Here is a 15,431-nt window from a genome sequence, read left to right on the forward strand (position 1 = left end):
GATGAAACTATCACTGATATTGATACTACCCTTACACATTGCACAGCATAGTATAATGTTTTCTTAAGTTCTTGAACCGTGTGGTCTCTGAATTGACGTGGTGATTATCAAATTCAAATTACAGCATTTAATTATGCTTATTAATGCTTAAACACCGCGATTACACTATCTGGTTTTCTTGGCATGGTTATTAATGATGTGTTTTTGGGAGGACATTTAAGTTGTTTATTTATGCACATTATTTCAACTACCATCCCAGGTGCCTTATTCATGTGGTGTGAGCTGTGTTGTAATACTTCCTGCCTGCACTCTAACCAGGCTGTGTAATATTCGTGATATCGCACTACTATTTATAGTACAGTCTGAGTTAGAGTGGCACCCACTACACACTTTACTGTTCATTTGCTTTTCAGAACCCACTCTATTTCATATAACACACATTATGTGTCATGGAGGAGATGGCTCGTGAGATCTTAATAAATTGAGTGCTGGTCTGAGAGCCTTGCTTCAGTTGAAACTCTGTCATAGTTTATTAGGTTTTCCAAAATTTGTAATGTGATAAGAATCCTTTATTTTTTTTAAATTGCTCTCATGAATTTGACATTTGCTTCATGATATGGGTTTCATTGTATTTCGTTTCATCATCATATTTGAAGTAGTGCAGTATACTTATACATAGACTGCTTAGAAGCAAATGCACTAGAATCCCCAAAGTTCAGAATAACATACGTTTATCAATACATAGGCAACAAGTTTGTGGTTTGTCCACACGGAATAGAAAATTTCAAGTGTTCCTGGGATATTTAAAGTTTAAGTATATAAAATTCATGGTGAATCTGATTAAAGGGGTCAGCTACATTGGCTTGATGTGTTGCTTACGAGAAGAATTGACAGTTCCCTGGATCACACTGTATACAGAAAACCCACCCACAGTGAACTCTTTCTCCTTGCCATGTGCCATCACCATCTGTTGCAAAGGAATTCTGTGCTTAAAGCTCTGGTCTAAAGAGCTTGAATGTTCACACACAAGAAAGCTTTGTTGGAGAATTGCAACACCTATGAATACTGTTGCGGAGGTGTGTGTGCTCATATTGACAAATTTAGCAGCCACTGCAGTGCCAGTAAACAGTTCCTGAGGAAGAAATTGAAACAGAGAGAGAAACTTAATCTGTCCCAATCTTTGTAAAGATCCATACTCTTTTATGGAAGCAAGGCATCCAGTGTATTATGCTCCTTTCAACAAAGATAAAAAAAATTCTTTGTAATTTTAATGATGATCTAGGTCTCCAAAAGCCTGATGTGTACTACATTCAGTGTGAATAAGGCATGTCTTACGTGAACCAGACAATTAGAGCAGTCTAGAAAAGGAGCAAGAAATATCAGTGACACACTCAACTAAAGGGTCATTCCATGTCAAGTCACCCAGGCCTTGACACCAACCATGTCAGATTTTGATGAAACTTGGTACAATTACTTCTTTTATCATCCTGAAAGCACTTGTAAAATTTTTTTGCTCTATCTCTTATAGTTTTTTTTTATAAATTTTTAAAGTTTTTAGATTTGGCTTTGTTTCAGCAGTCGGAAATTGTAACTTAAACGTGTCCTCACAACTAAAAAAATTTGTATATTAAAGAATACTCAAGATATTAGTATGAAATAAGTTTGTGTATTATATCTAAATGTTAAAAAAAATTACCATAAAGATATATTAAATTCATCCAAATGAAAAAAAAAATTATAAGGTTCTTTTTTTTTATTTTTATTTTTTTTATTTTTTATTTTTATTTTAGCTAACGGATGTTTAGTTTTACAAAAACTGCAATATCTAGAGTCTCAGACCTGATAGAAAGCTCAAATTTGTTTTAAAATACTCTTAATTGTATAGGCTATTAGATAAAAGAAAAGTTATGTTGGCTTTTTAACCTGTTTAATAGTTATCTAATTTTTAAAATAATATTAATTATATTTTAAAAATAAAAAATGCCAAGTGACTTAGACACCGAAAATAAGTTTTTGTATTGTTACTCCTATGTTTTGAAGTAAAAAATTATTACAGTGTTAAATAGTGCTTGGATAGTATTTTATTAAGTTTATTCGAACTCTCAGTAAGTACTGTTGCTTAGTTTACAGAGATTCTTTTCCAATATCCTACAAAAGTAACCAGAACAGTAATCAGACCAAAAGTGAAATCAGTATGTCAGATATTCAAACCTATACTGTAGGGTTATTTAAAAAATCTGACTGTTTCCAAACAACCTACACACTTTCAAAAAAGTTACAACCGGTATCAGAATTGAGTGAGGAAGAAAAAGATTTGATCCACTTACGATCTGGAATTAATCTGTGTGAATTTAAGAATATATGTTCACACCACAGCTACTACTTTTTAAATGTTTTTGAAAAGTATCAGACAACATGTGTAGACCCACTAAAAAAACACAAAAAGCCCATCAAAAAATCGTTGAGAAGTGTAGGCTTGGATCTTTCTAAACAATTACTGACAAAAAATATTAGCATAAAACCTGGACAAAAGCTTTGCTCAACATGCCGTAACTTTTGTGAGGAAAAATTAAGAGTTGAAGTCAATGAAAGTGAAACAGATGATGAAGTCATGGTTGAATTAGAATCATTGGAATCCAGAAATAAATCCCTCGTACAAACAAACATTGCTCTTGATTATTTAGGTTTAACACCGATAAAGCTTCATGGCTTGTCAGAACAAAGTAAAGGGTCTTATTTTAAAAGGAAGGTTAGCAGTATTGAAAAGACTGCAAAAAAGGCGGTTTCAAAAGCATTAAAATATGATGCACCAAGTTCTGATGATGACGAAGAAGATAAAAGTGTGGTTGAGAAAGCAAAGGATTTTGATGTAATGATTTCGCTTATGAAAGAGAAGATTTCATCTGTTGGGAAGTCTAAAAAAATCCAGATTCTGACCTTGGCTCCAGATTCTTGGACTCGAAATAAAGTGATGAAAGAATTTAATGTAAGTGAGTACATGGTGCGACAAGCTAGAAAGCTAAAATCTGAAAAGGGTATTTTGGAAACTCCTGGTCCAAAAAAAGGTAAAACTCTTTCTGAAAATACAGTAAGACTTGTAACAGATTTTTATGAAAAGGATGAAAGTTCCAGAGTGCTACCTGGAACAAAAGACAAAGTAAGTGTTCAAAAAAATGTGTACATGCAAAAAAGACTCATTTTGTGTAACTTGAGAGAACTCTATTATTCTTTCAAATGGGAGAATCCCGAGGTAGAAGTAGGATTTTCAAAATTTTGTTTCTTGAGACCTAAATGGTGTATCCTTGCTGGTGCTGCAGGCGCACACACTGTATGTGTATGCAGTATCCACCAGAATGTTAAACTATTACTGGATGCTGTGAAAATTGAAGAATCTTATAAAGACCTAATTAAGATGCTTGTGTGCAACACAGAAAACCAAAATTGCATGCTACATCATTGCAACAGCTGTCCTGCCAATACTGCACTAACAGAGTGCTTAACTGAAAAACTAAGCGAAGATTATGATTTAGAAGAAGAAATTGTAATCAGTCAGTGGGTTAACACAGACAGGGCAGAAATGATCAAACAGTCTATCAGTGTTGAAGACTACATTTCTTTATTGGTTAGGTCATTGGAAAAGCTCGCCCCACACTCGTTTATAGCAAAATCCCAATCAGCAGCCTTTAAAAGATTGAAAGAAGACCCACCACCCAAAACAGCAATTATTGTGATGGATTTCAGTGAAAATTATTCCTTTGTTATACAAAATGAGATCCAAAGTTACCACTGGAATAGAGGTGGTTGTACTTTACACCCAGTTGGAGTTTTTCTAAGAAATGAGGAAAACAATGTTTTTGTTTCCAACCACTGTTTTATTAGTGATGACCAAGAACATGACACTGGTTTTGTTAACTTTGTACAAAAAGAAATTACAAAGTGGCTGTCATTACATCATGCTGACATTGACTCAGTTCACTACTTTACAGATGGTTGTGCTGGGCAGTACAAAAATAGAAACAGTTTTAAAAATTTGACTGAACACTTGAGAGACTTTAATTTGAAGGCCCAACACTCTTTTTTTGCAACAAGTCATGGGAAGTCAATTTGTGATGGCCTAGGAGGAACTATTAAAAGAATTTTAAGGAAAACCAGTCTACAGCTTTCAGATAAAGAACAAATAATGACAGCAATCGATGTGTATAAGTTTTGTGAAAAAAATATTGAAAACATTCATTTTCACTTTATTGACAAAAAAGAAGCTGATTTGCTACGGTTAAAACTAGAAAAACGTTTTTCAGCAACCCCAACCGTTCCTGGAACTAGAAGTTTTCATAACTTCAAACCACTTCCAACAAACAACCTTGAAATTAGAAGGACTACAGATAGTGTAAAAACCCTCCTTAGTCTTTTATTTCCATTCTTCTTCTGATTGGGTTCGTGTTGAACCATCCATAAATTGCTATGTGGCTGCAAATTATGATGGTAACTGGTACAAACAATATTCAATGATGAAGAAGATGCAGAAATTCTATTTCTACATCCTTCAGGACCCGCTGCATCATCTTATTGGCCTGAAAGAGAAGATTCCTGCATAGTGCCTTTGGAGCACATAGTCTGTGTAGTAGACGCACCTCACTCAAGCGGCACTGGGAGAATGTATTACTTCAAAAAAGACTGTATCAAAAGAACTGAAAGCTCTTGGATGAAGTGGAAAAACAGTTTGAATCAGCATTAATGTTTATTAAAAAGACAAAATTACTCAAAAAATTCAATGTTTCAAGCAATCAGTTGGGTTATACATAAGTGCCGTAAGTAAACTATCTTTGTACATAATTCTAATGTAATCTACTATAATTAATAAACATGTTAAAAAGCCATCATTATTTTTGTTTTATCAAGTAGCCTATATGTTTAAGAGTAAATTAAAACAAATTTGAGCATTCTATCAGGTCTGAGACTCAAGATATTGCAATTCTTATAAAACAAAACATCCGTTTAAAAAAAAAAAAAGAAAAAAATACATATATATATTTTTTTCATAGAAAATATTAATATATTTTAATAGCATCATTTTTATCTTCAAATATGTATAATAAATAAACTTGCTGCAAAAATTCATGATGTTATCTAAAAGAGTTTTTAAGATAAGCAAATTTAAAGTTTTGAATACAAATTAAACTGACCATTTCCGAAGGTTCAGAAAACGCAAAACATAAAAACTTTAAAAATTTGTAAAAAAACTGTAAGAGATACAGCAAAAAAAAAAAAAAAAAATTGCAGGTGTTGTCAGGATGGTATTAGAACCATTTGAGCCAAATTTCATGAAAATCTAAGGAGGTGGGTGTAAAATTTATTTTTTATTGGGTGATTTGATATGGAATGACCCTAAATCAACAAGGAAATAAATTGTTGCCAAAGGTACATAAGGAGAATAGCTCAGATGATAGGTGAACATGTGGTTAACAGCTAACAGTTAAAGCCTTAACCTTACAAAGGTTCGTATTATGTGATTTCAAATACTCAGCAGTGATGATGACCTTTTGGCACCAGAAGTAGACATTAATGGTCATACACTAAATGAAGCATGCCATGTAAAATTCCTTGTGGCTCAGTTGAATAACTAGTTAAAATAGAGTCAATACACACATAAAATAACCAAGCAGCTCAGTTCAGTGTGCTTTGCCCTTAAAAGCATCTCATTGTGTTGTTCTGCAAAAACCTTGAGTAGCAGCTTTATGTTTAACATCGTTGTATATATACAAAACAATAATGTACATCACAAAAGGTAGTGAGGACTGGATTACAAATGCTAGTGTACACACCCACAATACAAGAAGGAAGAATGAAGTATCGAGCATACTCCACAGACTGGCAATGCTAGAAAAAGTACCCTAGTACTCTGGTATCAGAAGTCTGCCCAAAAAGCTGCAAGATAGTGTACTTTACAATGACTTTCCAAAGAAACTTAAAGACTATCTCATTGAAAAAGAGTTTTACAGTGTTGCAGAATACGTATGCCATTAAATTTGTATATATTGTTATTCATTATCAGTGATGTAAAAATGTAAGCTAAAGGTGTAGAAAAATAAGTGATAAAGAATGTTAATACTTTGACATGTCCTATATTACACGTACATTTACTGTACACAATGTAATCTTACAGGATCACATAAAATTCAATTCAACTTGTTTACATTTAGCTGAATAGCTTTAAACAGTATCTTGCTGATCCATGTTGTATTAACAATATTTTTATGGTTTGTTTGTATTTTGTTAATGTATTTATTGATTATTTCACATCATAGAAGGTTCTCTACTCTTGACATCTACTGTACACAATTTATAGGTCATAAGTGAGATTAATGTTGAGTTTCTTCATTGTTGCATATATACGTACGTGTGTGTGTGTGTGTGTGTGTGTGTGTGTGTGTGTGTGTGTGTGAGTGAGAAACAGAGAGAGAGTGGGGGGGCTGTTGCTGCTTATAATAATTAGTTTAAAGTATTATTCTAAATTGCAGTTTGCTTAAGAATTTAAAATTGTTGCAGTGTACATCCAGGCATCTGCAGCTCTTTGTGTTATCACACTGCTGACAGACGTTGTAGCTACACTCCTGACAGGTCTTGGTCTGCGGAGTAAAGACCACCGCACCAAGTACAAGTATTACAGGATTGCAGTGTATGTGATGGTGCTTTCTTGTGAGTATATACCTCAATAATGTTCATATTTAAACAAAATATTTCCACAGTTTAGTTAACAACTTTGACACTGTTCTGTGAGTGATTAGTAATAGTTTAGATAATTAAAAAATAAACTCATATTTTAAATTACCTGTAGACATACTTGTGATTATTCATGCTTACTTGACTATTTTTGTTGCAGTAATATCCATTCTTATTGCCTTGGTGGTTTACCCAGTATTCTTTGCTGCTGAATTAAATGAAGGTATATATTCGTCTTTCCCAGTGATATATTGTTTGACTAGTATTTATTTCCAGTAAACTTCTTACAATAATGTTACACAAATATTTCATAATATTTAGCGTAACCAATGTATATAGTAGTTATTGTCTCTGATCAGTGGTATTTATTGTTTTCCTTTAAACATCTTATCTATTTTTTTAACAGTGCTACAGAAATGCAATGAAAATATTTCCATCAAAAAAGGAAAGTGCTAAATACAGCTGATGGATGAATGTTAGAGTAATCGAAACCAGATTTTTTAAAAAGTGTTGAAAATCGTCTCTCAAACCATGTACAATGTGCAGTAAATTTTGTACTTGGATGACAGAGTGATTAGAAAGTGCAATAGCTGAAATTTACAAATGTCAAACTGAAATTTATAAGAATTACTGGGTTCTGTTTAAGTGCCAAACTTCAGATTTAATATATTATTGCAGGTGCTAACAATATGTCCAGTTCCACATGTTTGTTTACTTACTGTCAGTCAGTGATTTGAAACAGTGGCGGTTTATGCTGTTATATTTTTAGGATTTCAGAATTTATTTAGTATAAATCACTGCCTTGGGCACCTGCATGTGGGATTTGGAACTATGTCTCCTTCCTTGTTGAAGGTGTTTAATCTTCAACAGAAGTTCTTTATTGAATCAGTCAGTCAGTCTTTCTGGGCACTCAGTAACAGCTTTTATAGAAGAGCAGATTTCACATTTGAGTAATTACTAAAAAATTGTAAAATGTACTAGGACATCCTTCACGTACAGTTGTTTTTATGTATAAGGTTTGCGGTCAGCTGATCAATTATTATTGACGAAAATTTATATTCAGTAAATACTCCTGATGAAATGTTGCTCTTCTAATTTGAACAGAAGCTTAAGTCTAGAAATTTCCCTGTGCCGTATGATGCTTGTCTAGGAAGAGAGAGTAGAGTAAGCAAAAATATCGTGTACTATATTTGCTGGAACTGTTCAGCTTCCCAAAATCATATGTAAAGTGGGTAGGACAAACACCATAGACTGCAGTTATATCATCTTAAATCCAGATATTTCTGCACCCAGAGCATCTATGGTACTTCTTTTGAGCTTTAGAAATTCTTTCTTGGTGGCACTGTTTCTTAGCAGTAATCCCAAGGAGGTATAATTGTGGAGTTTTCAACTAATGAAGAAAGCTACCACATTAAAGCAAAAAGCCAGTTAATAGACTGTAACTAAAAATGTTGGGGAGAATCATGTGTCCACTGCTATCAGTTCCACAGTAGTTTTTAATTGTCAGCAATTACTTGTAGTTGTGGTTTGTTTTCTAACCACCCTTTTGTTCAAGAAAAAGATCTTTCTAATAGGACTAGTGTTGCATCTTTGTCATTGGTCTTTAAAGTGGTAATGTTAAATTTTGCAGTCCTCTTAATGCTTAGGTTTATTTTAAGTATGGCCATAGAATTTCACTGTCTCTAATACACAATTGTGTGTGTCAGTTTAGGGATTTTAGAGATCCAGGAAAGTTGGGACTTAACAGGAGGCGGGACTGGGAGAGGGGTTGGGTGGGGTGGGGGGTGTATGCTACAGAATGTTCTTCCAACATTGCACATGCAACACAGGTCTGGTCGATGAAGTCAGGATTCCTTATAGTTTCATATATTTGTTTCCTTCCCTCCACTTTTACCTAATTCTGCTCCTCAGATGATGCCACAAAGAGCAAATTGGCAGTGTCCTTTTCTTCTCCTAGAAACTTTCAGTCCTTAAAGGAAATGGAGACAGTTGATTTTGATGTTTAGTTACTTTTCATCTGCCCTAAAGACTAATCAATTCTGTCATTCATTCTCTGGGGGTCAGATATTACCATCTATCAGATGGATCCCACATCTGAAAGCACCATGAAAAAGGCATGATGTTATTGTTACATTCACAGTTGTCATGGCACCAGTATGAAACAGATACAGTAATCTACATCTAATCTACCTCAGGTGAGAACATATTCATCCCTTTGGGGGGGGGGGGGGGGGGGTTGGGTTGTTACATGCACTATGGAGAGCACATCAAATGAGCAGATGGTGAAATGCATTCTTCAGGCTACATTGTCACATCCATGAATAGGACATACGTACTATAACACTGTTCCTGGGTCGATTCGGGTGGATGATGTACAACATTCACTGAGATATGCAGAGTCATTTTACTAGAGGAATACATACAGCAGATAGACAAGCTTATAAAGCAATCTCTCAAATCTGATTATACACAGCCTGACTGGAGATGTATGATCCAAAAGCCACCAAAAGGTCTTGACCTTAACAATATTGCATATGTGTGTGATTGGTAATGCGGTATCTGCTCAACAGTACGGATTGCTTGCTAAGTATTTACATGGTTATTGAATTTTATTGGTTCCTGAGGAGAGCAAAATCAGCTGAAATGAACAATAGCATTTACAGTACTACATTCACCATTGAACTTGAAGCGGTGTAAGCAAGCTACACTGTGAATGGGTAACTCTTGAGTGAAAAGCTTGGATAAATTGACATTAGAGGTGTGAGCATGCACCCGTACAGTCTATCTGAAGATGTGGAATAAATAAATAAAATCTACAAGTGATATGTATGTAGTTATGAAGATGGTGAAACACAACACTATTTTTTAAACAGAAATATGCTAATGATTCGTAAATAAAATGGAGACTATTATGGCAGACTCTAGTTATTTTGGAGTCAAGGTACTGGTTGATTTCTTAATATTGATCATAAAGTATGGCAAACTTCTTAAGCTTCATTTCAGTTTACACCAAGTATATTTATGGTATGAAATGTTTTGAATCAATAGGAAAAGTTTTAATGATGGTTGTTAACAGAACCATGTTCAGAATCCATGGGAACATACTTAGGTCAGTTTATTTTTGAAAAATTTGTTGCAGAAGGGTTTATTACTCTAGCAAAAAGAGTGTTAGTTGCATTAATTTTATGTCTCTGAAAAAGAGAGCACTTGGTCATCTGACAGTAAGAAAACCCATGCTGGACTTAATACAGAATAAAAAATTTACTGTTGTAATTGCATACATTTTGCTACTTTCTTGATATTACATTATTTTACAGGTAATCGCACTGTGTGGGAGTTTGGATGGGCGTATGGTGTTGGCTGGGGAGCAGCCATTTTCCTGTTTGGGGGTGTTATCCTGCTGCTTTGTGACAAGGAGTCAGAGGAGATATACTACAAGGAGCGAAAAATAGTGCACGACAACGACTCGCGAGCCTAGTGTCCGCCACCCCTGCCCGATGTCGTGCTTTGAACGTAAAAATTGCTGAAGAGGCCGTGGATGGTCAGAGCATAGAGTTGCAGGATTCTGGAACTGTCTGGTTGGTTTAAAAACCAAAAAAGTGAAAAAGTTTGTAAGAGAAATACTTGTCTGTTCTTATATATACATTTATCACCTTCAGTTTGATCTGTTAATATTTCATACATATAACCAACATTAATTTCATTGCAGTTAGTTATTTAGGAAGGTTGAATACATATTCTTCACTAATTAAGGAAAAAAGAACAAAAGGTATCTTACCAGTTCCTTTACTATGTTGACAAAATATACAGTACATCAGTAGGATGTCAAGTTTTAACATTTAATTTTGGAATTAAAAATTCCACTTTCCTTTCTAAACCTGAGAAATTAATGACCATCATATTTATTGGTTCGTATTTATTGTGCTTCAGGAATCCTGCAGTTATGATCTGGCCTCCACAATGTGGGACACTGTGGATATCACAGTCAGTAGTTGGCTTTTTTGGACAAATACTGCAGTCTCTGGTTTCAAAGTAAAACAGGATGGATGTTGTGGATGAGTGAGGCTGCCAGTTGTATGTCTGTGCTAATGGTTTCTTTCTGTTTTATGTAGAAAAACCTATTTGTGTGAAACATGATGCATGTATGTATACTTCCCACATCAGTCTCTAAAGCATTTATTATACAAAAAAGGTTGTAAAATTTTGTATTTTAAGTCCAGTTATTATTTGGTTCCTCTTTTGCTCTAAAAGTTTACGTTTTTCATTTTATGAAATTTTGATCATTTTCTGCCCTATAACTGTGTTGTTTTAAAGTACAGCTAATTTAATCAGTTAAACATCATTACTAACCATTATGTAGAGTCACACTCCATTACTTCAGGCAGTGTTGTTAGTACTAGTGTGTTGACTACCCTTTTTTAATTTTTATGTTAGCATACTGCTTTCCTTTTTTTGCTTCGTGGATCTGTGGACCAAATTGATTTGGCTCCTGCATAAAGTTCATTGAATGAAATAGTCATTGTTTTCCAGCTTTTTGCCCTTTTTTGTTGCTGGCAAGTATGGTAGAACAATGGCGTGCTTGAGAGAGAGAGAGAGAGAGAGAGAGAGAGAGAGAGAGAGAGAGAGAGAGAGAGAGAGAATGTGTGTCCGTCTAAATGTGTATGTGTGTATTTGTGTGAGGTAGTTACGGCTCGGGCAGGAAAGGTGTGCACTTAAACAGAAGTGAACTTACAAACTGGTGATGCATGAATTCAACGAACATAGATTATATGTATTTTCATAGAGAAACAATGAAAAATTCTCATGTGACTACCATATGCACATTTTACAACCACAGAGATCAGATGCTTGGAAGTTCTTTAGGAAGACAAAGGTTTTTAATATGGATTTTATAGAGCAGGACAATGTTTTACAAGAACACACATTTTTATAACAGAACCAATGACTAACATTAATGTTTTAGCTGCAGCATCTATTCATGTGCAGATAAGGAGTGAGTATGTGTGTTTTCTACTTGTTGGTAACTTTACTCTTTATATTGATGTATTCATCTTCTTGTAATTGTTTTGCGCAGTTCCTGTTTAGTATAAAGATTTCTGAACTGTTAATTTTAAAAAGTGGATAACATACTCAAGTTTAAGAAACTGCCACATTGGGAAGAAATTATGTCAGAATATAAGTCTGTATTGAGACTGTCTTTCTTTTTTTGTACATAGTGTAAAATCTTGTAAATGAATACTATCATAAATAATGATCATTAACATCACATAATTTTAATTTACGCAGTGGTTTGCTTGTAATTACATTTTTACTGTATTGATGTACATTTGGGCATATAGCAAATTTCCATTTTAAAGTTCAAATACAGAGTTTATCATCTCTGTGGTATTTGTTTGTTCACTACTTCCTTTAGATAATATATATTCATACAATTATTTTTAGGTAACGTCTCACAGAAACAGCATTGCCAAGGAAAAAAGCCTGTGAAAGTTTCTCATAGCATTACTCCATTCATTCTGTCACAATAGAAGTCTATAACTTCTTGATAGTTCATTTTTAACCATTTGTTAACCATTCACTCACTGGACTTTCCTTCAATGATTTGTATATAAAATATTAAATTTATTTGCTGAACTTTTATCTTTGAACAGAATGTTGCCTGTATCTATAATATGATTGATAAATTTTGTAAATATGTGTGTTGTATAGTAAACATAGAAATTTATGAATTGTGGATTTAATTTAAGAAATATGTAAATGTATATGATATTCTATATATGTAACTTGAAGATGGTATGGTATTATTTACCAGATAAAAACAAATAATTAGTGCTTCATGCATATATTTTCTTCCTAATTTAAAAAGACACAAACAGTTACCTATTCAGATGCTTGTAAATGTCAAATATTGACTCACTTCATTTTCATTAATTTTGAGTTTTAGAATTAATGCAGTAATAGCTGAACTAACGTAGGGATCGTTGTAGATGAGGATCACTGCTAGGTTTGGAATGAGAGCAGGTAACAGGATTCACCCTGCATGCATGTTACCATCAGTGAGATTTTCTATTATAAGTTCATTGAATTGAAATTCATGTGTATTCTATGACACTAATTAACATATAGAGCTGATAAGGCAGTCAGGAGCAACAAATTCCTTATGTTCCATCATTTCTTATTTATCTCTCTCTCTCTGTACATATATATAACAATGAGAACAATCAATTATTGACAGACTTCTTGAATGGATTGTTATGTGAAAAATTCCTGAGAATCAGGTATATGTCAGGAGGTATGCATACAGAATGTATGTTTTTGTATTACATTATAACAACTTTTTCACTATACAGAATTATCTTGAACTTAACGAAATCACTGAAAGCCATTTCATGCACTATTCGTCATGAACACTACACTTAAAAAGTTATTTAATTTTTATGTTAACATAGTTCATTTTAATTGTAGATTTCCATAGTTGGCAGCTCCCTCTAGTCAGCCTTTTGTAGTGAAAGAATATTGAATCATCTTCACAGAGAAATTTGTTTAAACTTTGTTCCCTCTTTTTAACTTTATTGTTCCCCCTTTTTTAGTCAGTTTCAGATTGATAAAATTGTAAGATAAGTCAAAGAATACATTTTTCTGTGAGGCTATCGTGTGCATGGGTAACAATATTACATCACATATGAAATCAGAATTGTCCTCATTGTCATTTAATGGCAGTTACTAATTGTGTCAAGACTGCATAATTCAAACCTGCTGATGTTCACAACAAGTATTATTTTGTTGGTAAGCATAAGTAAATGTAGTTAAACATCACACTAACCATTAACTTGACTGTTGTACAGAAACATCTTGTGTGTTTGTGTGCTTGTGTATATAAAATACATATATAGACACTGGAATTCAGTGCAGAACAGTTTTGCAGACATGATAACTCCAGGGAAATGTGTACTGAGGAAACACAAGCCAATAAACTATGTGTACCAGTCACAAGTGTCCCAAATGTGTGTGTCTAGAAAGAGTGTGTGTATAAACTGTGAAACTTAAATTTTAAAAATGATACGCAGTTTAATACTGAAGAGACTACTGCCTTCAAACTTCTTGTATTTATTGAAATGCATTATTTTGTTGTTGATTTTAAAGTTGGCTTTTTCCCATGTGTGTGTGACTTCAGTGATTGGTTGTTAAAGTAGATATATGGATCAGGATTGTTAAACTAAAAGTATTTTCTTCCAGTCAGTGCTGTTTCAGTACTTGGGCAATATACGGGCTAGAGAAACTGTCAGTGTACATAGTTTTGAAATAAAAGTTATGAGAATACATAAGCAATATTTGTCATGACTTGTACAGTAAGAAAATTGAATATTCAGTAATATTTATTGATTTAATAAAACATTTATTAGTATTGTTTAAATAAAGATTTATGTAAAGTCCATATAATACAAAAATGATCAAAATTTTCTATGCTTGTAGAAATACTGGAACATAACTGAAAAACAAAAGTAAAATCTATCCTTAAAAGTTATTTTGTGGTATAGTAACTGCACTTATCAGTAAGACAAGTGGTACAGCACCTGAGGGTTGAAAATAAGTTACTTCTATTAACTTTAAAAATCAGTACAGGAATAACTGTCACTACTTGTTTTTAAGTGGCTCCTGCATCGTCATTGCACATTTGAGCATTTTTCGTTCTTTATACATTTTAATCAATCATCATCATCACTAAAATTATGGACAACAGTGATAAAAAAGAGGATAACAGAAAATAAGTCCCTACAATAAAAAATATCAATAGTTACTTGAAATTTTCTCTAGAGAATTGACTAAGTTAAGTCCAAAATTGTTCCCTTTTTTCATTTTCCATTCACTACCTTCTGTATTAAAAAAAGTGCTCTGTGATACTGTGTCGTAGGAGAGTACGTGTATCTACTTGCATAAAAAAAACACTGTATGTAAAACCAAATTTGGCCATCATAGTTTTTGTGGTAAACCAATTTACAGCTATTCTAAAAGACATTGTTCGGACTCAGAGTGCTTAACGGGCAATGCAGGTAGGTGCCCTTGCAACCTCCACCAAATTTCAGCTCTACCATATTGCAAAATCAGGTCATTAATATTTGCTAACTTCACATACAGCTGTCTGAGTGCCATATTATGCGCACTGACTCTTCGCTCCCTGAAAATTACTTCTACTGTTCTACAGATCAACAGCAGCATTCCAGAATGAGATTTTCACTCTGCAGTGGAGTGTGCACTGATTTGAAACTTCCTGGCAGATTAAAACTGTGTGCCGGACCAAGATTCGAACTCGGGAAGGTAGCAATGGGATACATTCCAGTATTCTTAAAAGTGGATCGTTGTCATATCTATACGCCAGTGCCTTGCATAGCACAAAAATTAAACACTGACTGGCACTTTTGTTTGACAATACTCTTGGACACTATCATTTCCTTCCTTAAAGGCTCAAGTCTAATGATTCCCAGAAAGAACAAGCTATGCCATTGTTATCTTGGTTTCAACTGTGAGCTACTTGAAATATTAACTACACACAAAAAAATCACAAGTAACAATGACTGAACCAAACAGTTAATAGATAAGAAAAAAATTAAAATAACTGTGATATACACAGGAGGCTGTACCTTCAGATACTGATAAGGAAATATTGGTGAAGTACTTAGTAATTTTTATCAGTCACTTAAGTGCAATAGAGA

General features: G+C 33.7%; 1 protein-coding gene across 5 annotated transcripts in view; it reads left to right on the top strand.

The window, feature by feature from the left end:
* LOC124787644 (transmembrane protein 47) overlaps positions 1-14,045 on the top strand; it is a 375,006-nt gene extending 360,961 nt beyond the window's left edge. For all 5 annotated transcript variants that reach the window (XM_047254424.1, XM_047254428.1, XM_047254427.1 and 2 more), the window contains 3 exons: positions 6,547-6,696; positions 6,881-6,943; positions 10,038-14,045. In XM_047254424.1, coding sequence (XP_047110380.1) covers positions 6,547-6,696; positions 6,881-6,943; positions 10,038-10,198 — 374 coding nt within the window. In that variant the 3' untranslated portion in view covers positions 10,199-14,045. The remainder of the gene's footprint in view (positions 1-6,546; positions 6,697-6,880; positions 6,944-10,037) is intronic.
* The last annotated feature ends 1,386 nt before the right edge of the window (positions 14,046-15,431 follow it).

Source organism: Schistocerca piceifrons, chromosome 3, assembly GCF_021461385.2.
Source record: "Schistocerca piceifrons isolate TAMUIC-IGC-003096 chromosome 3, iqSchPice1.1, whole genome shotgun sequence".
Taxonomy (NCBI): domain Eukaryota; kingdom Metazoa; phylum Arthropoda; class Insecta; order Orthoptera; family Acrididae; genus Schistocerca; species Schistocerca piceifrons.